Source organism: Cygnus atratus, chromosome 1 (assembly GCF_013377495.2).
Source record: "Cygnus atratus isolate AKBS03 ecotype Queensland, Australia chromosome 1, CAtr_DNAZoo_HiC_assembly, whole genome shotgun sequence".
NCBI lineage: Eukaryota > Metazoa > Chordata > Aves > Anseriformes > Anatidae > Cygnus > Cygnus atratus.
The window spans coordinates 4,578,880-4,600,942 of NC_066362.1; the positions used below are offsets into that span (position 1 = coordinate 4,578,880).

General features: G+C 41.5%; 1 protein-coding gene across 1 annotated transcript in view; it reads left to right on the plus strand.

The window, feature by feature from the left end:
• The window catches only part of TAF3 (TATA-box binding protein associated factor 3), a 115,591-nt gene extending 94,010 nt beyond the window's left edge, over window positions 1-21,581 (plus strand). The window contains exons 5-7 of the mRNA XM_035549440.2: window positions 14,878-15,133; window positions 18,573-18,679; window positions 19,440-21,581. Of these exons, the coding sequence (XP_035405333.1) occupies window positions 14,878-15,133; window positions 18,573-18,679; window positions 19,440-19,554 (478 nt within the window). The 3' untranslated portion in view covers window positions 19,555-21,581. The remainder of the gene's footprint in view (window positions 1-14,877; window positions 15,134-18,572; window positions 18,680-19,439) is intronic.
• Window positions 21,582-22,063: the final 482 nt, after the last annotated feature.

Genomic DNA, 22,063 nt, shown 5'->3' on the forward strand with positions numbered 1-22,063 from the left:
GGACAGAGGCAACCAAAGATGGTTTTGATGGGACACCACGCCGAAGATCAGGGCTTCTTGCTGTTCTCTCTCTGTTTTTCTACCATTCCTGTTTTCCCCCTTTCACAGAATGAGTGTGATCTAAAATTTCCGTGCCTCAGATTGTATGAAAGCTCTCACTGCTTCAGGACAGCTGTCTGTCTGCTGCATGCAGCCTGAACATGTGCGGCTGGACAGACTGTCCATTTAAAGCCTGCAAATCCACCTTCCATCTTGAGGAGCTATGGATACTTTCAAGCTCGTCTATTCAAGAACTGTAGAAATGTTGATATCTGAAAAAAAAAAAAAGTTTTATTTTCAAGGCAGAGCTTGTAGATCATAGTTCTGAAACCATATTTTAGTACCAAAAATACTATTTTGCTTCCCCTCTTATCTCACCCCAATCTTTCTCACGCCCACACACATTTTGAAAAGAGACTTCAGACTTTATCTGCTTCCTACAAACCCTGTGAGCACATCATCTTCAGGCCTGCTAGCTTGCAGTGGGTCAGAGATACTGACAGCTCAGTTTTTGGCCCTCTGGGAAACCCGGCTCCATCCCAGTTTCCAATATACCTCTCTATTGCCACCTTGACAGGAGACTTAGCTTAAAGTTTCTCAACAAAGTAAGGAAGAATTAAACAGCAAGGCTGAGATCTTCTGGGGTGGAAGAGTTCTGGAGGCAGCTGATAGGCAGTGCTAAAAAGTGCTTGGGCAGCATCAGTACGGGGCGCAGGAGGGGAACTCCATCTTCACTGCTTGATACTTATCTTTGATACTGCTTCAAGTTGTGCAACCAGATGAGGCTTCAGTCCTCAGTATTCCATCTCTATTTGCATACTCATTTCCCTTTCCTTCCCTAGACATCTCCCCCCTATGCCTACCATACGGGCCTCCTAACTTTGCCTGTAAAAGTTATACCTTCTGACCAATGGCAAACACAAAATTTTGGAGCTTTGCAATAGCTTTTAGGATTTGTCATAGTTTTCCAAGGCAAAACCCAGGAAGAAATCTGCTGTTGCACAATGAAACCCAGTTTGTGCCATGTGGCCTTGGCTCTGGGAACTGTTTAGTGTGGTGTCCAATGTCTAATGCAGCAGGGCTTGCAGGTGAGCTGTCCTACTCTAAATAATGTTTTTTTCTTTCATCCTAAGCAATTAATATTCAGCCTTGACTTAAAGCATATTTTAATTTTCGTATGTAGTGATCATTATAAGGACTGGTATGGCTCTGAGAGAAAGCAGCATCACATGTGTGGTTTGGGCTGCTGAAGTATACCAAAAGTCTCTGCTACCTGGATTAAAGTTTTTAGTTGCAAGGCCATAGTAGGTTCATCAACCTTTTACATAGCTTGTAAGAGACAGAAAGAAAAGCTAGGCTTCTGTGTTATGTTAAGGGAAAGTTAAACTTATGTTTCTTCTGTATTGATAACAAAGGTCTGAATATCAGGTAATTGTCAGGTGGGGTTGTTGATTCAGATGTCTCTGGAACCTTTACTAGCACAGAATTATTTAAGATTATTGTGAATGGCCATGGAAATATGTCAGAGGAGTTTCTGGGGATTGATAGAAGTTGATGAGTTATAAAACTAGATGGAGTAATGATTTTTTTCAGTTTCCTCTGTTAGGAGGAAGAGCTGTTGGGAGGATTTGGGAGGAACTTAAATACCCATTCGGTTGGAAGTTGGTCTGTTTTGGGGGAACTTCATGCAAAACATTGTCTTTAATGGAAGTACTTGCAGAGCTTGGTGATGTCACAAAGTATTTTATAGAATCATTTAGGTTGGAAAAGACCTATAAGCTCATCTAGTCCAGCCGTCACCTAACACTACCAACTCCACCCCTGAACCATGTCCCTCAGTGCCACATCCACGTCTCTTGAATACCTCCAGGGTTGGTGACTCCACCACTTCCCTGGGAAGCCTGTTCAATGCCTAACCGCCCTTTCCGTGAGGAAATTCTTCCAAATTTCAGGTATCTGAAGAAAAGATGTCAGATTTGATGACACTTAAAATGGAAGTTCAAATCTCCCTGTAAATACAGCAAAGGAATGGCAGCACAAATCTACCCAAATAATGCAGTGGTGCTGAGGACGACGCCTTTGCAGTGGAGCAAACAATTTTGCTATCATTTTGCTTCTCAGCCCCTCTGCATGGACCAGCATACAAAGCAGTGCTGGTTGTGGCAGAGAACTTTTATTGTTTCTGTGAATACAAGTGCATAGTGGACAGTCGAGCTTGTCTAGTGCACAAATATTCTTCCAACACCCATCAGTTCAAAAGAGATGGCAGTTAATGACATTAGCTTAATGGACGTGAAAATGTAGCTGTTGCTGAACGATGGGAAGACCAATATTGGAAAACTGTTACACTTTAGGTTTTTTTGGAAGTGTTTTAACTGCACAGTAAAACAAGAAGAAAGTAGATTCTAATCAAAGCATTTCCATCTTAGTTGTAAACAATTACAGCAATACTTGCTTGGATGCCACATTAGAAGAAATTTACTGGATTCCATTCTAATGCAATTAGAGCTAATTTTGTTCTTTAAATGAATAAAAGGTCAGCTAGTAAATCTAGTTTATCTCAAGTCCAGGCTTCAATAAATTGTTTTATTTAATTTGTTGTAAAAGATCTTATCCTTAATGGGCCTAGCTCTTATTAGTTTGCTTGGGTTCTGAAATATTTATGACCACCTTTTTAGATATGATTTGAATGATATGTAGGAAGGGTTTTTCACTGTTTTTTTTCCACTCCAGTGTTATCAGGGTAGAAGATTGCTAACTGAGTTAGTATAGGAAGGAACTAGAGATGTTATCTTTAAAAAAAATGTAAAAAGCACAAAGCTACTATAGACTTTTCAATTTTAAATCATCTGCAAATGATGAGCAGAATTTAATACTTTTATTCAGTTGTATCATGGTTTCTTTTTGTCTAGTTATTTTTCCTGAGCATAAATCACATTTCATAAACACAAGTTTTTAAAAACTTTCATACACATGAGTTTTCTACATGTAAATTTTTAAAAAGCATATCTATTGATGAGCTGTTGACATTCCAGTTACGAGCACGGTTGCCATAAACTTCAGGTAAAGCATGTGCTGTAATTTTTGATACAGACAAAATACATAAAATACAATTTAAATACAATTTTTAAGAAAAACCTCATGGTTTCTAACACTAATGGCAGACCACGAAGCAGAGTACCTCTCGTTAGTCATTGTTTAAGTGCTTCTTTGACACAGAAGCAGGATATATGTGTGCATATGTATGTGCATGTGTTTGTGAAATGAGGCCTCTGAACTTTGTCTTAAACTGTCGGGCTTTTGCTCCAGACTTTTACCACGTTGATGGTGTGTTCCCTGCCATCAGCAGGAAAACAGACATGAATAGGGGAAGGACAGGTATTTTAACAGTGTTTAACTTGTAAATCTGACCAGCCACTCTACTGAAATTGCCCCTTGTCTTGCGTATTTTTAAAGCGAGTAGATCTGTGACCTTCTCCACAAAAATCACACACATGCTAAGATATGTGTGCCCATGCATCTATAAAAATGTGTATTAAATAACCTGTGGATTTTAAAATAAAATCCAAAAAGGATTAAGGGATAGAAGGAGTTTTTGTTTTGTTTTTTTTTGTCCAGATATTTAATTGACTCCACTAAAGCTTTTTATCTCTTGCTAGGATGTTATCAGTCCAAGGCCATACTTATGTTCCTTTGGAGGCTCACTCAACAGCACAATATGCCCATGACAAAAGCCACCAGCCTAACTAACTGACATCCTTTGTAGGGCACCTCAAAGCCAAGTGGCAATATGGACCAAATTAATTTGCAGCCTCTAGGTGCAATCTCTCTGGGTAATATTGGTGACCCAGAAGTATGTTTCTGGGACTAAGAGGGGAACTTGTCCCATCGCTTTCTGTTTTATTAGAGTTTCTGTGATTGACCATCCAAGGCTTTCCACCACAGTAGGGTGATCATAACACGTTATTTTTATAAGTTGGCCAAATGGCACATGTCTGTCAAAGTGGAAGCCTGAAAGGAAATACAGCTTGAGAAAATGGCATGATTCTGAAGCTCTAACCCGACCTGAAACACAGCTGGACTGCTGGAAGGTGTTTATTTTTCATAAATCAGTGGCTTGGGTCATCACTGCTACTTGCTCAAGAATTGATTATTTGAAGTGCAGCCACAGTTGGGCAACAGAATTCCAATCAAGCAGTTCTTTATGCACGCTTTTTGAAATTGCGTAAAACTCTGCCATCTAACCTGTAGCAGGATGCCACCAAATTTATTATAGGGTAACGGTCTCCAAAAACACATGCCTAAAATATGGATATCCTATCTGCAACAAGCTTAATTTGGAGAAGAATTGAGCTGCAAACTCTCTGGAGATTAAATTTTCTTGGGAACACACACACAAAATCAGGCTTAAAAAAGGTAAGGGCACCAAAGGAGGAGATGAGAGTTGTTGGCAGCTCCATGAATACACTTTTATTGACCTGGCTGAAGACAAGAAATTAGGCAAGGACTGTGTTGGTATTCCCCAGAGTTCACCGGGGATCTGTAATTGCTGGTGTAACATGAATATGCATTTTTTGGAAGGTACTCAAACAAATGTTTTTTTTGGGCTGTGTAAATAGCTAGATATCTAAGATAGGACTTTGCTATTAGCTCCAATTAAAGTAGAATTCTGCCCTATGTAGTTTTCAAGAATGCCTCTCATTTTTACACTATCATCTTTGGTGGGTATTCATGAACTTTCATTTTTAATGGGCTTGTTCTCTTACGGATAAACAAGACCTTTGGAAGAAACTTTTGAACTTTGGGTGCTGTTTAGCAGGGAGCCATTCAGACGTTGATAATTTAGATTGCTGTCTTCATCGTGTTTGCCCACAATAGCTGAATAATGGGGTTCATTAAGCTCCCTTTGTAGGCACATCCAAATTGTTTGCCTCTAGCCTTGGGCTCCCTGTGTGTGGCTAGGGAGGAAAGGATTGGCTTTTTATTGACTTGTCAAGCCATAGGTTTGCATTACGGCCAAGTAGCTCGTGACCCATTCCATTTATTTCACTGTTTTGTGGTGGGGAAACAGGTAAAGGAATCCTGCTGGAAGCCCCTCCTCCCGCACGTTTTCATGAATAAGGGCAGTGTTTGTAGCAGTTAAGGCACCGTGACCAAATCCTCCAAAAGACGTAATGCAAGCAGCATGGGGCTATTGTGGGACGCAGCTGTGGGCGGTGTTGGTTACCCCGCGAGACGTTGCTTATTCAACAGAAAGCTCTGGAGGAGAACTTGCTGTGGAATTAAATAGGAGGGAAAAAGTGATACTTCGGGGAGAAAACTGGAGAAAGGGAAACCACTGTTTGGGAAAATTAAACAATAGAGGCCGAGCAGCGAAAGTCTCTGTTTATTGCAGTGCTAATGGGTATCCCAATTATTTTACAATGCAGCACTTAGCAGTGAAAGCTTGTGTTAACTGTGCTTTGCCAGAACTAACGCCCCGGGTGTCACTCCAGCTCTTGCTGTAAGACAGAGGAGAGCATGTAATGGTTAAATCATTTTTGATATGATCAATAGACCACCTAAGTGAGGAGGCAGAGCGATGAAAAATGATCTTGCTCCTCTCCAAGGCTGCAGAGGTGTGCTTTAGGAATTCCAGTGATCTTGGCTGCTCTCATAAATCTGTGTGTGTGTGTAAGCAGACCCACATTTTTCTGTTCTGTAATCATTAAATTAGAAGAGCTGGAGGACTGCTTTTTCAATGCCTTTTCAAATTCTGAATGGATGTGCATTTTAATGGAGATATTGTGTGGGGTATGATTCATATCCCTTTCCTGATTGTTCTTTTTGAGTGTAACTTATTGGCCCCAATGCTGCTGTGAAAGCCGCATGTGTGGTCTTGTATCCATCCAGAAGTCCTGTTTGCTGCACTGGAGGTTCCCCAGCCCCTCCCTTGCTGCAGGATTGCAGCTTTTACATGGAAAAAAAAAAAAAAAAAAAAAGATTATATCCCTTTTACTGAAACATGTAAATAATCAGTTTATATTTCTAAAGGTGATTCAGAATAGTTTTTTCTTCCTTGTATGTGAGTTATTTCCAAGTTCAGATTTAGTCTTTAGCTTTTTCTTTTTCTTTTTTTCTTTTTTTTTTCCTTTTTAATTACAGAAGCCACCCCAACTAATTATTCATCCTGTTTATGGTAGCTGGTAGGCTGTGGCAAATTATTTTCATTTTGCTGCTGGCCACATCGGGTGATGACTCCAAAAGTGAATCCATAAAAATGCTTGAGTCATTAGAAAACAAAACAAGTTACTGTGAGATTCTTTGATTTTTCTGCTTATTGCTCAAGAGTAAAAAATTGTATACTGTACAACGCAATTAAAGAAAAAAAACCTTCGGGCATGTTTAGACACATAAGCAAATTGCTTGTTTTAAATGGGCATGAGCAGCTGCCCTTGCAAAGTACAACATAAATCGATCCAATCCGTGTGAAAGAATGGAAAGGCAGATGGGTATTTGTTTAAAAGAACAGTTTTGCCTCCATAGAGGAGTATTGCAGGAGATGGGTACTGATTTGTGCTTGTCTTTGATGGAGATGCTTCTTTTTATTGAAGTTTTTAAACAAAAGTAAGTAAACTGCATACACCAAAAAATTAATATTTTAGTTCCTGAGAGCTGGACGTGCAGAAGAGGTCCATGGAGAAGTTACCTTCCCTAAACACAAGAGAAGAAGGTGGTCCTACCCAAATTTAGTAAAGGCACCCTATGAGCAGCTGAGCTGTAGCTCTACAGAGCCTGCAAGTTCAGGACTGGCATCTTGCATGTTTCTTACAGAAATATGTCTCAGTAACAAGCTGGAAATTACCATTTCAGACGTTCCTAAACCCATGCTGGCATAATTTCCTAGCAGTTAATGACATTTTATATTCTACCCTGGTTCCCATTAAAACGGGTAGATGTAGCTTCTAGATCATGCATCCCATAACATTTCCCAGGACAAATGATAATAAAGGGCAGTTTGCAATGAACACATAAGAGAAAGTTTGCAAAGAGCTCGTTGGCATAAACATGTTTTACCAGCTTCTGGCGTTGCCGTTCAGAGCTCAGCACAAGGGGATAATGTTAGGTGGTTTTCCCATCGAAGCTCTGAGCAGCTTTGTTATTGATGATAAGAGAGAAAAGAAGATGAAAGATAGCGAGACGCCACGCTACCAGCTCAGTTGTGTTTTGTCAGACAGGCGATGAACCATCCCGAGCTGTAAGTCAGGATGGTGAGAAAGAACAGGAGGGAGATGTGGGAGTCATTGGCAGAAAGGTGGTTGTGGTTGCTGGGAGAAATAGCCTGGTGTAATAGATACAGAGGGTGGAGGCCACGGACAGAACTCTGTTTTACTTAAAGTAATGGAAAAATAAACAGTAGAAACCCTGTAATTCAATTCCAAGAGTGCAGATGCCTGTAAACCAAAGGAGATAGCTAGAAAAGTCAGCAGGACTGAAGACCTAATGGATTCAAAAGTGGTGATTTCTGCCTCTGGAAAGGGGGAAACAACTACAGAGTGAAATGCATCAGTAACTCCTTCAAAACGGGTGTTGAGTGCAAACATTGTACCTCTAGGAGAAAAAGGCTGTTAGCAAAGGGGTTGTGTCTTCAAAGCAAAAGACTGTGGAGGTGAAGTCAGGCTTGCCAGAAGTCAAGCTGAATTAAATGTTGCAAAGGAAGAGAGGATCATGGAAGTGAAGACAGGGAGGAGGTGAAGAATGATGTCAGTACGAGCCAAGAAGGGACTCATACAATATCCCGAGTTGGAAGGGACCCACAAGGATCATCAAGGCCAACTCCTGGCTCCACGCAGCACCACCCAAAACTCAGACCGTATGTCTGGGAGCACTGTCCAAACACTTCTTGATCTCCATCAGGCTCGGTGCTGTGACCACTGCCCTGGGGAGCCTGTCCCAGTGCCTCTCAGTGAAGAACCTTTTCCTAATGCCCAACCTGAACCTACCTGACGTAGTTTCATGCTGTTCTTGGGTCCTGTCGCTGGTCACCAAAGAGAATACCTTGCCTCCGATCCCATGTCTGTTCTCCCCTTTACTGAGAACTAAGACAAGAGGGATAATGGCAGTAGGTTGACAGTGGTGAAAGTTAATGATAATGGATTGAGAAGCAAAAATATAGGGACATTTGCAAACTGATGTCAAGGAACGGGATAATCTTCCTCCCAAGTTACAAAATAGCTGGCTTGTGAATTTGCAGACTCAGTGACAAGTAAGTTTTGAATACATTTAGTTTTATTTTAAAATTCAATGTTGGTTAAATCTATTTTAATAAATAATATATAAAGGAAAACAGAAATGCGGAAGAAGGGGAAAGTGATCAAGGTACCTGATGACAGCAATACATTTAATTACAGAACAAATTTTGGAGGAAGAGCTAATTAAAGGCTTGGAAATAAGTGGAATAAAACACAACATGGAAGTAAGCCATACTAAATCAGCTTGATAACAGTTTTTGATAACTGATTCTGTACTTTCACATGGTCCAGTTGGCAGTCCCTGTGGGAGACGTGGCTGGGCAGGGCTAATTTTTTGCCATGCATCTCATATACCTGTTTCCACCACCAATGCTGAGAGCGACTGCTTCCACCTCCCACTGCAGAGCAATTTTTTGGGGTCTTGCAGTACAGGAAGAAGCAGTTGCTGAGTACGTAATCAAATTGCTTCCCCTCCAAGGGAAAGCCTCAGCTTCAGTGGAGAAGAGCTGGGACACTCATATGTGCGTGGCTGGAATAAAGTTGACAGCCGTCCTCCCACTGGGAGAAGGGATGCTCTCTTCTGGCTGAATGAAAGGTGGCAAAGCCGAGCTCCCTGGATTTTACGAAAATGTTTAATACTATCACAGTGAAGCTGACAAAGACAGGGATTAGTAGAGGAGCTGTTTAGTAAGGAACTAGCTCAAAGGTAGATAGCAACTGAGAGTAATAGAGAGCTTATCTAACCAGAGAGGAGGTTACTAGTGAACGTGCTCAAAGATGTGTTTCAGGACTGATCTGCTTTAATAATTTCATTAAAAATTTAGTCCCAATAGAAGGTAGAGCACTGATGTCATTTTTTTGTCAATAAGGTTGAAGGACCATGTCAGCTGAGGATCTGATGATTGGAAAGAACTTGGTCCCCTTGAATACAAGGGAAAAATCCTTTTCAATTCGAGGGGACCAAGAAAAAATGCAGTTAAGGCTTTTGCATTTGAAGAGTACCAAGAGCAACTTAGCTGGTCGGTAGGTGAATCAAGGGGGTGATGGATCATGAGTTGATCGTGGAGTTGCCACCGTGATCCAAGGGTGACCATAGGATGTATTGCAAGCGGTCATTTTAGCAGAGATAGTGGAAGTGTCTGAGCTGTCATCCGAGATGCTGTTGGTACTTCACCTGAAATGTTATATTCAGTTCTTGAACACTGCTTGTGTTCAGGAACGATGAATTGTTGAGAGCAGGTGTGAAGGAGGGCTCGGGGAACTGGTAGGGGAAGCAGAGAGGAGTCTGTTATGATAGGAGAGGAGAACAACTTTGTGTGTTTAGTCTAGCATGTGAAGAGGGGATATGATTGCTGGCTACAAATACATCAGGCAAGTAAACATTTTGGAGGGAGAAAGCTATTTAAGCTAAAGAACAATGTTGGCACAAAAACAAGTGGGAATTAATTGGCTATGAATGGAGGCTGGAAATTAGAAGAGGTTTCTGTGCCACCAGAGTGGTGCGATCCTGAAGCAGGGTAATAGTGGGGACAAAAAGATTAACCGGTTTTAAGACGAAGCTCAATAAACTTGTGAATGGGATTAGGTGACACGATGCCTGTGAAATTGCTAGACTCATTTGTCCAGGAAGGGATGTTTGCGGGGTTTTGCCATAGCGATGAAATGGCGAGTGAGCCATCGGAGCTCCGTGTGCACCATCAAAACCCCAGGTGCTTACAAGGACCCCGTGCCACCTGTGTTTGGCCAGGCAGTGTCCACAGAAAGGGACAGTGTTTTGGAACACGTGTTCATTGCTCATTTTCTTTGCTAGAGAAGAATATCACCCTGCAAGCAATTAATCACATGAAAATACGTTTTTATTATTATTTCAAGGTTAAGTATTGAAGTCTTTTCACTCGCAAAATTGCTAGGGGCTTGGCAGAAGGTTTGATGCATTTTGGCACCCTGCAAACATGCAAGCTGGTCACAGCGCATATTTGTGGAGCCTCTGTTTGCCAATAAGACTTGTTTGCACAGAATAAAATATTCAGCAGGGCACAAGAGATAAAAACTAAATTTCCCTTTCTAAAAGTAATATGGGAATTAGCTTACATTACAGAGCTTAAATTACACTGATTCTCCTCCAGGGTTGGAATAAAATTTTCAAAATCACCTCTAATCTGTGAGGAATCTAAACCATATGGAAATGTTCCTAATTCCCCTGGGTGTTTTTGACACTTCTACCCATAGGTCTTAGAGTATTTCAATTTTTTTCTTTTTTTTTCTGGTGGAACAATCTCAGTTACAAGTGTGAGATTTCTAAGTAATTAAAATAGTTACACCACCTCTCTTTCTAGCATTGAGGAACTTGTATCAGTAAGGGAATATCAACACTAATAGATAAGAAATGTCAGCCGTAATAATGAGTGGCAGTTGTGCTAGCTTTAATTATGTCAGTATGGTTGGTGGTGACATTTTCCTATGTACAGAGACCCTTTAGCTCATGCTCCTTGCTTAAAAATGGGTCATTAGGACTTCTAAAATGTTGTTTTCTTCTAGGCAGAGCCTACGTGAAACAATTTTTAAGGAGCTTGACCTCCGAGAAACAAAGATGCCTGTAATTCTTGACCAGACCTTTCTCAGTACTGACACAGCATTTTTTGGAGCCTGTCGCTTGTAACAGACATACAGCTCTGTGGTTCATATCCTATTTTTGAAAAGCCATTTCCTTTTGGTGCACGTGTCTTTTCCCTCTGTTTATATGAAGCAGTCAACGGGGCTTTCAGCCGTAAGAATCAGAATGAAATCAAATAAATTGCTTCCAAAGATAGGAAGCTACTTCACACCTTGGAGCCTCCTTTTGCTCCAGATGTGGCGTGTTACGGCTCATGCCAATTAGAGACGATTATAAACTGACCTGTTGTGATGCTAAAGAGCTGGGGAGAATTTGCACTTTGCTTGCGAGCCAACACCATTTTCATCCTGTTTGGGTTTGGATCTGTCTATGTGAACAGAGCGATTGCTCCAGAGTAATGATGAAAATGGGATCTCATTAACTCTACCATTGTGAAGAGGTGTTTTTTTTTTAACATGTTATTGATACATATGTTCAATTAGAAAAGCACTGAGGTTCTTAAGAAGTACAGTTCCTGTAAGCATTTAAGGAGAAATCCAAAGCGAATTTAGGTTGGGCACAACCAGATGCACATTTACATTAATTCTGTTTTTTCAGAAGGGAGTGGTAGCCTTTAGTTATGATATACGGAGGCTCTTGTTACCACATCTATTCCAAGGGTTTTCTCACACCTCTTCATTCTGGGGGAACTATTTTGATTCAAAAACAGCTTTGATTTTTATCTTTCAGTGTAGAATACAGATGTGATACATCGCCAGGCGAGCAGTCTGCAGAGAGAAGTGTGATTCTCATCTTGGGACTCTGAGCGTGTTGATGGCAGTTGATGTTCATTTATGTTGTATGACTTCAAAAAATATTAATCCAGCCCCAGTTTTAGAGTTTATGGACTTTGGATGAGGAGGAGGGGAAAGGAAGTGAAATTTCATCTTTATGTAGTGTTGTACTTACAGACTTACAAATCCTGATTTTGGAAGCACAGGGAAAGCACATTTGGGATAGAATGTAACGATACAGGTATGGTGATGTCCAAAAGTGCAGATTAAAACCTAGCATGGACCTCAGTAGCAGGAGGATCGAAGCTTTGCTACAGCGAGTACCGCCTACTTGCAGCATGCTCCGTGCCTCACTTTTCTTGTCTATAAAGTAGATCTCGTAAATCTTGCCATCATTTACATACTGTTTTGATATCAGGTTTCTCGCCAAGTCTGAAGTAACATTAATTATTAGTCGTGGGACTGCTATTTCCCTTTGATTTCTCCCCACCTCCATATTGCCATGTGTGCAGCCCCTTTTTCAGGAAGGAGGACAGGCCCAACCACCCTCTCTGAGATTACTCCATCACCTCTAATGGTGCAGCACGAAGCCATTCATTTCTCCACTCTGGAGTCTAAAGTCTCAGAACTTTATTAGCCCAAGGGAGTGGTAGGCCCAAGCGTGCTCCAAAATGCCGATCTCCTGTTTTGATAACTGAGCTCTAAAAATCAAGATAAACAAGCTGCCCTATATACTGAACGTGTCTTAATTGCATACTTGAAGCAAACCAGCCAATCAATGGGGATGTGTCACCCGCTAATGAATATTTGTAGTTTTGGAAGATTTTATTCGTGATGTTCCCTACAGTTTCTGCACTTATGAGTAGAGTGGCTTTTGAAGACCCTGTTCAGGAGGAGAACCTGGCTTTATCTTGGCCAGGAAACTATAATTTAATTTAATACGTTCGCTGGGCATGGTCACTCTTATTCAAATTGTATTAGCTAATACTTCTTTTAAACTGTTTACATTGTGTGCAAAGTTGTGTTTAAAATCTTATTAGCTAATACTTTTCCTAGTGCAGACTAGGGAAGGGTTGACTCCCTGAAGAACTCATGGCAGGACTTTGTTTACTTGGAGGGGGGTAGAAGTGGGCGCGGGGAAAGAGGGAATAATGATGTTTGAAACCCTACAAATGACTTCTGCTGAGCCAAATATTTTGTTCTCTGTCCCTCTCCTCAGTTTTATTATTGCCAAATTTTATTTTATTTTTATTAAGAGGAGGCTTTCAAGTCGCAGGGGTGACTTTGCAAGCCGTGCGAGCAGTGCCACCACCCAAGGTCTTGAGCGTTCAGCTTTGGGAACAGTGGAAGGAGGAAGGCACAAAAGCAGCATCAGAGCTGGTGTGTGGCCAGTCTGAAAAGAGCCCTCATGAGCCATGTGCTAAGGTTTTCATTGAACCAGAAATGCACCGCAGACATTGAAGAGCCAAAGAGAAAGCTTGCTTGGTGGGAGATAACAGCGTTTTTTCAAAAGTACCCCTCTAACAGGAGAAAGGGGCAGGGGTAGACGTGTAGGTTGCTCCCAGGATGATGTGATAGCAGGACCTTCTTCCTTCTGCATGTCGCAGGCAGTGAGTTCGGAGTGCTGTGGTTTGACGCACAGTCTGGCACCTTAGAGACACATTTGGGGAGCCTGAGCCCCCAAATCAGGCACCTGAAGCAATTTTTAGATGACTTTCAAGCGGTGTGAAAGCCTTCAGTATAGGGGATGGCCAGGAAAATCATCTGTCGGCTTTTAGATTCTGCTCCGCTCTAAGTTTCTAAACTTCCTTGGTTTTGGTTTTCCTCCAGACGTCACGTACATGGGGTCTCAGAAGGTCGGTGATGGTAGACTGGATGTGATGTGGCAGACTAGTCAAGAATCCCAAACCCATTGCGCTGTTTCCTTTCACTCTTTTTTCCTGTTACTTGCCATCGTTCTGATTTAGTAGGGCAAGCAGCGTATCTAGGGAGAAAAACACTATTATCTCAGCTGAGCTTTAAATATCATGTAGTTTCAGCTCGTTCTCTAATGATGGCTTGGATTATTGACTTGAGTTGCAGACAGTGTTTCTGATGCTATCGATACTGCCTTTTGAATATCATAAAGGAGCTGCAGAAAACTCTTCAGTTGCACATAAAGTTCCCACTGACAGTGGAGCTGGACTTTCCTCCCCTCGTTCTCAGGAGCTGTTCCAACTCAGTCTTCATCACGGTTTTCCTACCAATGTCTCCCCTTTTTTTTTCCTTCCTTAAGATGTCCTCCTCTCTGGAATGCCTAACCTTTCTTTAATTTTCCTTCTTCCTACAGTCCCTTCACAAATGAATTGCACTCCCACAGTTACCATTCAAATATAAATAAGTTAAATGATTTACCAAAATGTGGTAAAAACAAATAGTCCTAGCCTGTGCTTTGTTTGGGGTTTTTCTGGTTTGTTTTACAAAAAGCCCTTTTCCTTCTCATCATGTTTCCAGTCTCGAGTCTTATTGTAAGGGCCTTGTCTGTTAAAATGCATGCACATCAATAACACCATGTATCAACATTCGTTAATAAATACTGGGTCCCCCATGTATCCCCCTTCCTGGGCAAGATTATTCTATACTGTGTATTTACTAGAGCTACATCCTGTCTACTTCAGCTACTCAAGTAAGTAGCAATATTTTAACTGCTGAGTATATAGTGTGCGTCATTTATTTGTCCTGACTAGATCTACTGCTGATTTCATAAACATTTGAGGAAAGAAATACCAAACTAGCAAATATTTGCAGAACCCCCTAATGTAGAGTCTTAAGAGGATGATATCGTCTCGCAGTTTGAAGATTAAAATCAGTGCTGTTCACAGCTGATTAACTTTCCTTTCTAATATTTCCCACAAATTGAGCTAATGTAATAAAACTTAACGAAACAAGGTTTAGTGAAGCCACAGAGAATATTTATATGACAGCGAGCTATGGAGTGGTTCAGGCTGTCCCGACATTCACTTTGTAATAGCTCTATACTTTATCCTGTCTGCTCGTCAGGGTCTGTGAATGAATGGATGTAGCAATGAGAGCAGTCCTTGTGCTGGGTTGAAACAGCCTCAGTGCTGACTTAAAGGTGATGTGAATTAGCTGCACTATATTTTCTCTGTATCTGCTCGGTGATCGAGCGGTGCTTTCTTTCCCATCAGCTCTTAACGATTCACATTTTTTGGTCCTTCAGAGTCATCAGCAAAGTGGTGCCAGCCCCGGAGGCCAAACCTGCTACTCCTGCAAGCCGGCCCAAAACACCTCCACCTGTGCCATCACCGGTGCCAGCTCCTGTCCACGTCACCCCTCCTCCAGCTCCTGCTCCTCCTCCTCCGCAGCCTACAGTCTCGCCAGTCCTGCTTCCACCTCCGTCTCCAGCCGTCTCTGCGGCCGGAGGCTCCAAAGCGCCTGTTAGGAGCGTGGTGACTGAGACTGTCAGTACTTACGTGGTAGGTAAAGCGTGCTGCCATGTGTTGTCCCAGCACATTCATCTTCTCAATTGCTGAGCTTCGTGGTGACTCATCTCAAACTGAGGGTGCCGGACTTGCGATGTTGCTCTCCACTAAGCTACTCTTATCTGCCCCTTGCTTCCGTGCGCTTGTTTTGAAAGGTTAATCATTAAAACACTACTACTTAGGTTGGTATTTTCCTGTGTTTCCAGCCCAACACTTAAATTTCTTCTAACAAGTCCAGTTATATCCCATTTATCCTCACCTAACTGAGCTAGAGCATAAAATTTTGGAGATGGAGATTTTTTTATAGATGCTTTCATAAGCGCTGAATTGAAACCTCAGATGTCAAACTCGCCATAGATTTTGCTGTCAGTTGGGTAAAGTACAAAACCCTCACACAACGTCAAGAATGTGACTTAGCCCTCATCTGAGGTGTGTAGAGTACACTACTCTGGTTTCCTCAACATAGAGAAATTGTAAATGTTTGTGCATCTCAAAGTCTGAAACTAGTTTATCTGTCTGACATTTGCTCTGAACTTGGTCTCTGGCAGCTTTAAGACTTCTTCATTCCTTTAGAAAAGTCTCTCCTACAACACGATACAGGAACTACTGTCTCTAAAAGAGCATGAACACACCTCTGGGCAGGACTACGATTGTTTTGCTATGGCAAATTTCTGCTCTAGATGCAGGGTAAGACGGAAGCCCTGCTGTTTCTGATCACTGAAGAGCAGCACATACCACCCACAGTAGCAGCAGTGTTGTTATCCTCCCTGTCCTGGCTATGTTCCAGGTTGGATGGTGACACCTTGCTTATCTATAGCGGGTGCCAGTTAAAAAATCTCACCGTTTAAAGCACCTGAAACTTGCTTTTATTACAGAGTTTTCTTTACTTTAATTGCAACGTGCACATGATTTTTTTTTTTTAATTCCTGTTTTTATAAAGATTCCTAGTGTAAATCTACCCTGCTGGTTCTAACGGAGAAGGTGCTCTTCCTTGCTTAACTGTTGTATCGTGTTACTGGTCTCTATTTAAACAGCTGCTACATTTCACTCCAGAGTTGGTTACAGTACTCGACTACCTCACATAAGCTGTGCATATCTTTGGGGTGAAGAACATGTATCCTCACCTTCTCCATCACAGCGTAAATGTGGTGTCAGTCTTACACATTACAGTAGTGTCCAGAAGCTTTGAAATTCACGCTAGGAGAGAAGCATTTTCAAAATACTGTACTACAGCAAATTTTCCTCAGTATTAAAGGCAAATAAGTTAGAGATGATGGTAGATTAAAGGAGGAAAACCTATAACTTTTCCTAAGGCCAGTACTTCAGTGGTAACACACTTAGCACCTTAGGGAGTGAAAATTCAGAGAAAAGTACTCAGTAGGCTCCAGGTTATCTTTTTTTTTTTTTCTTTTATAATATTATAGTTAAAACCAGGGCTTTACTGCATTAGGATCCGAGTATGCATGCAGGCAGAGAGACTCCTGACGTGAGAAGTTTCCAACTCCAAAAGCTGACAAAGAGGTTGGAGAAGAAGGGAATAATTAATAATTATTAGCCCCTTGTATGAAGGGAATCCGGGACAGAGAATGATGAAATGGCATTCCCAAGGGCGCATGGGAAAGCTTTCGGGGAGATAAGATTGGAGCCAGTGTGACAGGGGTACATGACTCCCTTCTGCACGGAAGGACAAAGGATGATGTTATACTTGGAAAACAAAAGTTATTATGTGGGATCTCCCTGCGGGATAGTATCTCAGTAAGTGTGTTCCGATCGTTAACTCAAAATGGTTTGTACTAAAATAGCATTGGGCAGTCACACACTGTCCCTCCTTCCACGACCCTTGGCTCGTCAAGGAACAAGAAGTTAGGAGACATTTTGACATCCTCATTCAGCAGCCCAAGTTCTTAACAAACACAGGGAGGTTTTGGTGGTTATAGACCACCCTGCCCCTCTCCAGCCCGTGATCTTCTAAAACACCAAGAGGAGCGTTCTGCCAAAAAGGACCCCGCTGAAAACTGAAGTTTGGAAAATTTGGGGTGTCTGTCTCCTGACAGGGCAGCGTTCCCTGTAGGTGTCACCGCCGGTGCCCAAAGCTGGCAGCGCCCAGATGGGGCACGTGCCAAATGGCAGTGCCCGCAGGTGGGAGCGTGGCGGTAGGACTGAGCCTTACAATCAGCGAGCTTCAAAATCCAGTTCATCGTGTGACGCTGCCTGCTGCACGTCGCGGTTGGGAAGGGTTTGGTCCCTGCTTGATATTCCTGGGCTTTGTGTTTTCTAGTTTTAGATCACACAGAAGTGCAGGGCTTTAAGAAGAGTCAGTCGAGAGTGATGTGTTGGTTGCAGCTTTGGTATATTCCTATTGATTTTTCTGGCAGGGGTGTAAGATGTACAGACCACCGTGTAGTGGCTTTATTTTTTTTTTCCCCTAAGAACATTTGGGGATTTTCATCTGCTGCTTTTTAATATCGCATTTGTAAGCTGTACAGATAGCAGAAAGTTATTGTCTTAGGTACGTGTAACTGCACTAATGCACAAAAGCTGAGAACAAACCAGATCATATTTTTGAGATTGGGTTATAATGTGCAAATCTCCATAAAGGAATGATGAAATCAGGGTAATACCCCGGGCATTCTGTACTCCATATTGTGAATTTACACTTCTTTGGATGGGCTTTGTGACATTTTTCACGTATGTTGTTACCAAAGAACTGTTAAAGAAAGCACTTGAAATCTAAAAATACAAATACGGCTCTAGCAGAGCATAAACATTAAAAAACATCATGAAACTCTGAATATGATAAACCCAGTAAGCAGCTGCCTAATACTGTAAATGATCTGCCTCTCTTGTTTCATTTACCCTTTAGTAAATTGTGCTGTGACATAAATGTCATAAGGGGAATGGAAAGTTACTCAGTAACAACTTTTTTTTTATATCCTGATCTTATCAGCTAGTCGAGTTGAAGACTTTGGCTAATAAGTAATAAAGCAACATATCCACATTGCACTGGATATTTTACATGCGCGTAAGACTGTTATCTTCTGCAGGAGCCTGCTGTAGCTCGTTCTCGCCATTACCAGGGTAGAAATGTGAAAAGCCAGCCTTCTGGTCGTGGTGGTGTATAGACAGAGCAGGAATTGTGTGGCTGAGCCCCGGCTGCTCTGTGTGAGTGGCTGTGCGTAGGTCGGGTGGCACAACTGGCTTTGCTGGTTCACAGGACAATGCAGAAAAATGCATGCCTTTGCCTCAAGTACAGCATAGGAGAAATCAATTAAAACCTAATGCTGAGCACCTAGGGTGAGAGAAGTCCTAAATAAGAACAGTGACCACTGAAAAGCTTTGTTGGATAAGCAACAAACTTTTTATTTATTTAAATGTTGATTTTGCTGCCTGCTTGCCTGCAAACCAGCTAACTTTCCTTTTTTATTTGCACCAGATCCGAGACGAATGGGGTAACCAGATCTGGATCTGTCCTGGCTGTAACAAGCCAGATGATGGCAGTCCAATGATAGGTTGTGATGACTGCGACGATTGGTATCACTGGTAAGTTGTTCTCATCCATCCTGTTCTGCCGTTCCCTGCAGATTGTGGCTATATTATTAACCGCCCCCCCCCCTTTTTTTTTTTTTTTGGTCGTGAGGCTGGGAATATTTGAATGGCTTTGCTGTGTCCAGTTTAATAATCTGGAAGATACTTTTATCTCTGTTTCTCTGGAATTTGAAGCAGCAGATTTTAAACTGAAGGAGTGTTACTTTAATTAATAGGGATCGGTGATAACAGTTGTTTTTGAAACGACGAGGAAATATGGCTGATTCCGGTAATTTTGAAAGAAGTACAGGAATACGAGCACAGTGTATACAGATAGACATTTCAAGTTATGAAGCATTGTATGAACAGTAATATAAATGTCAGCTCCTATAAAGGGTTCGAGGAATTAATAACTTTTTAGGCTACATAAAATCGTAAGTTTTCTTTTTTTGCAGATGTATTAAAGAAGCATTTAAAATTATTTTAAATCTAGCCTATTATACCTGAAAGTGCGGTCATATTTTCTATTAAAACGATTTCTTATCTGACTGTCCTTTCGATATATTTTCTTGTTTCAAAGCAAGTTTATTTTCCATTTCTGTTAGATCATTGTATTCATCAATGCAGTGATGATATAATTGCTCTGCCAATTTGGGGGGAGGGAGGGGAGGAAGGCCAGATCCTGTCTCCCACTGAAATGTTTAATTTCTTGGGGTAAGAAATAAAAATAACATTGCTCCACTGCTATGACACCACATTTCCCTGTCCTCCACAGGCCTTGCGTCGGGATCACGACTGCACCCCCAGAAGAGATCCAATGGTTCTGCTCCAAGTGTGCCAACAAAAAGAAAGATAAAAAACACAAGAAGAGGAAGCACAGAGCACACTGAAGACCTTGCTGTGGATTTAAGTCGTGCGGTCACTTCAGCACTTCGGCCCTGGCTCCGTCGCAGAGGGATGCGGTGTGCTCGCCTCTCACCCTCCGTCACCGGGTGTTTTGGTTTTGACTCTGCAGTGAATTGGGGGCAAGGATCTCTTGTCCGATGGGGGCTGTTGCGTTTTTCAAGCTGTACGAGCCCGGGGGGTTGGATTTTGGTACATTCTGATGCTGTCTTTCACCTACCGAGGGACGTTTTTTGCACAGAGCGTTATGAAGACTTCACTAGTTAATGGTACCGCTCCCACTCCTGTGGCTCGGCAGCAACAAAGATGAATGTTGTACATACAGATACCTGTCCTATTCCTTCTCGATTTCTTTTGAATTCCTCCGGAACCTTTGCAGTAAGGTGACGAAAAGAGAAGAAAATGTAAATTGCAGTAAGTTGTAAACTGAGGAGACCTTCTGGAATGATTTCTGTAGTCTGGATGCAGTTCAGCCTCTACTCCCGCTGAGCCAGATAATCATAATGTGGAAATAAAAAGTGGCTGGTAAATATTTTTGTGACGAGAATATATGAAGCTTTTTCCCTTGATTTTTAGTACTAACATAAAATAAACATGTTCAAGCTTTTGTGAAATATCTTCTATTTTTTAAAAAACAAAGTTTCTATTGTGTCGATTTTTTTCTTCTGTGTGAATTTATTTTGGTGGACCTGTAATATATTTTATACTTTGGTTTTGTTTTTTAGTCTTTGTCGATGTACCGTTTCATTGCTTGTACATTTCATGGGTGTGTAAAAACACTTCACATTAAAAGAGTTTCACATGTGTAAATACCTGATATTTATAAAGTACCTTTTTATTTTTTAGGGCATGAGGTTTTTTTATTTTTGTTTGCCTGAGAAGACAAACCTAGCAGCTATTAAAAGCCAGTGTAACACACGCTTGTCCTTGTGGCTTTAAGGGATTGGCGAGATCTGCCCCAGTGGTGCGCACACGAGAAGTCAACCAGCACCATAATTAGGCCTCGATTCAGATACTTAAACATGTGGTAACTGCTTAAGAAGTGAGTAATCCTATTGCCTTCAAGGAGACTGTTCCCACACTTAGTTATACATGTGCTTAAATGCCTTCTGAATTGAGGGCTTAGGCCAGGGGCTCTGCACTTTTAATGGTAGCTCCAGTGTGTTAATCTGTAGCTGGAACTCAGATTTTTTTTTCTTTTTTTTCTTTTTTTTTTTTCTTTTTTAACAAGTGGTAGCAAGTTTGCCAAAATGGTCAGGCTCGTGTTTAGGTGAAGGAGATGCCTGATGCCATTAAGGCCAGAAGATACATTTTTCTGCTTTGTGTATCCCCTTGGAAAGACCAACAAAGTGAATACGTGTTATATTTTTAATGAGGGGGAAAATTGCAGAGGAAAAAAAAAAGAAGCAGTATTATATATTGTAGCGCAGTGGTCTCAGAGCTAAATAAACCGTAAGAATAGATTTGAAGAAAAAAATACATCTTTTGTTTCTGAATTCATAGGGAGCATTTAGATTTCATTGCTTAATTTGGGGATATTTCTACTTCAAACTGTTCAGCAAGAAATATCTGAGGTTTGAGCGTACAGCCCTTTAACCTGTTGCACAGATATTAAGGGTTATTTTTTAAATACATCCAAATTGATATTAATGACAATGAATTAGTCATGTTTTTAAAAGCTCCAGTCTAGTTAGGGAAATGAGGCTTTGCTGATAGAACTGTTAAATTGCAAATCAGGGGAGATATGGATGAAATTGGTTTATTAAAAGTGCACTGTTACCTTCTTTGTTCAATGCCACCTCATTTATATTCTGTCCCTGCTAATTACCAGTCAGTGCGTCAGTCAAGAAAAGTTCTTGAGTTCGATATTTTTTTATCTCGAATTGTTAAATGTCTCAAACCTGCTTCTTTCTTGTTCTCCTCCACGTGTAATGTGCAGACATGCAAAATATACAGTCTTTGGTCGTTTCTGGTTGCAATAATAAAGAACTAGCTTTTGGTAAGTTGTTTTATCCATTTCCTCCGCTCAGTTAATCACAACCCCTTGCATTTATTCGACTGAATTATTCAAGGTGCTGTGGAAAAAGGGATGAACTTTTGCCGTTTCAACCGCAGGACGGAGATTTCTGTGAATGCTTGTGCACCACTGCTGCCGAATTGCTTTCCTACCCCGGGTTTTATGATTTTATAAACGACCTCGGTGGTAATAAAACCAAAGAATCATTTTCAGGAGCTTGTGTGGCTCACGGGATTAGTAACAGGAGAAGGGGCCTTTCACCTCTGGGTCATCAGTTCGGAGCAGCCTCGGTCAGCAGCCGTGAAGAGGCTGACTCCCCTTTCACTTACACCGGTGTAGACCAGGAATCGGGGGCACAAAAGAATAATCGGCTTCCAAAAATAGCTACCCGCCGAGCAGCCATGGGGTATGGACCTTCCTTCCCCAGAAAAAAATACCGAGGTGTTCGTATTTTGCTTTGTGTTTGCAGTTAAAACTTC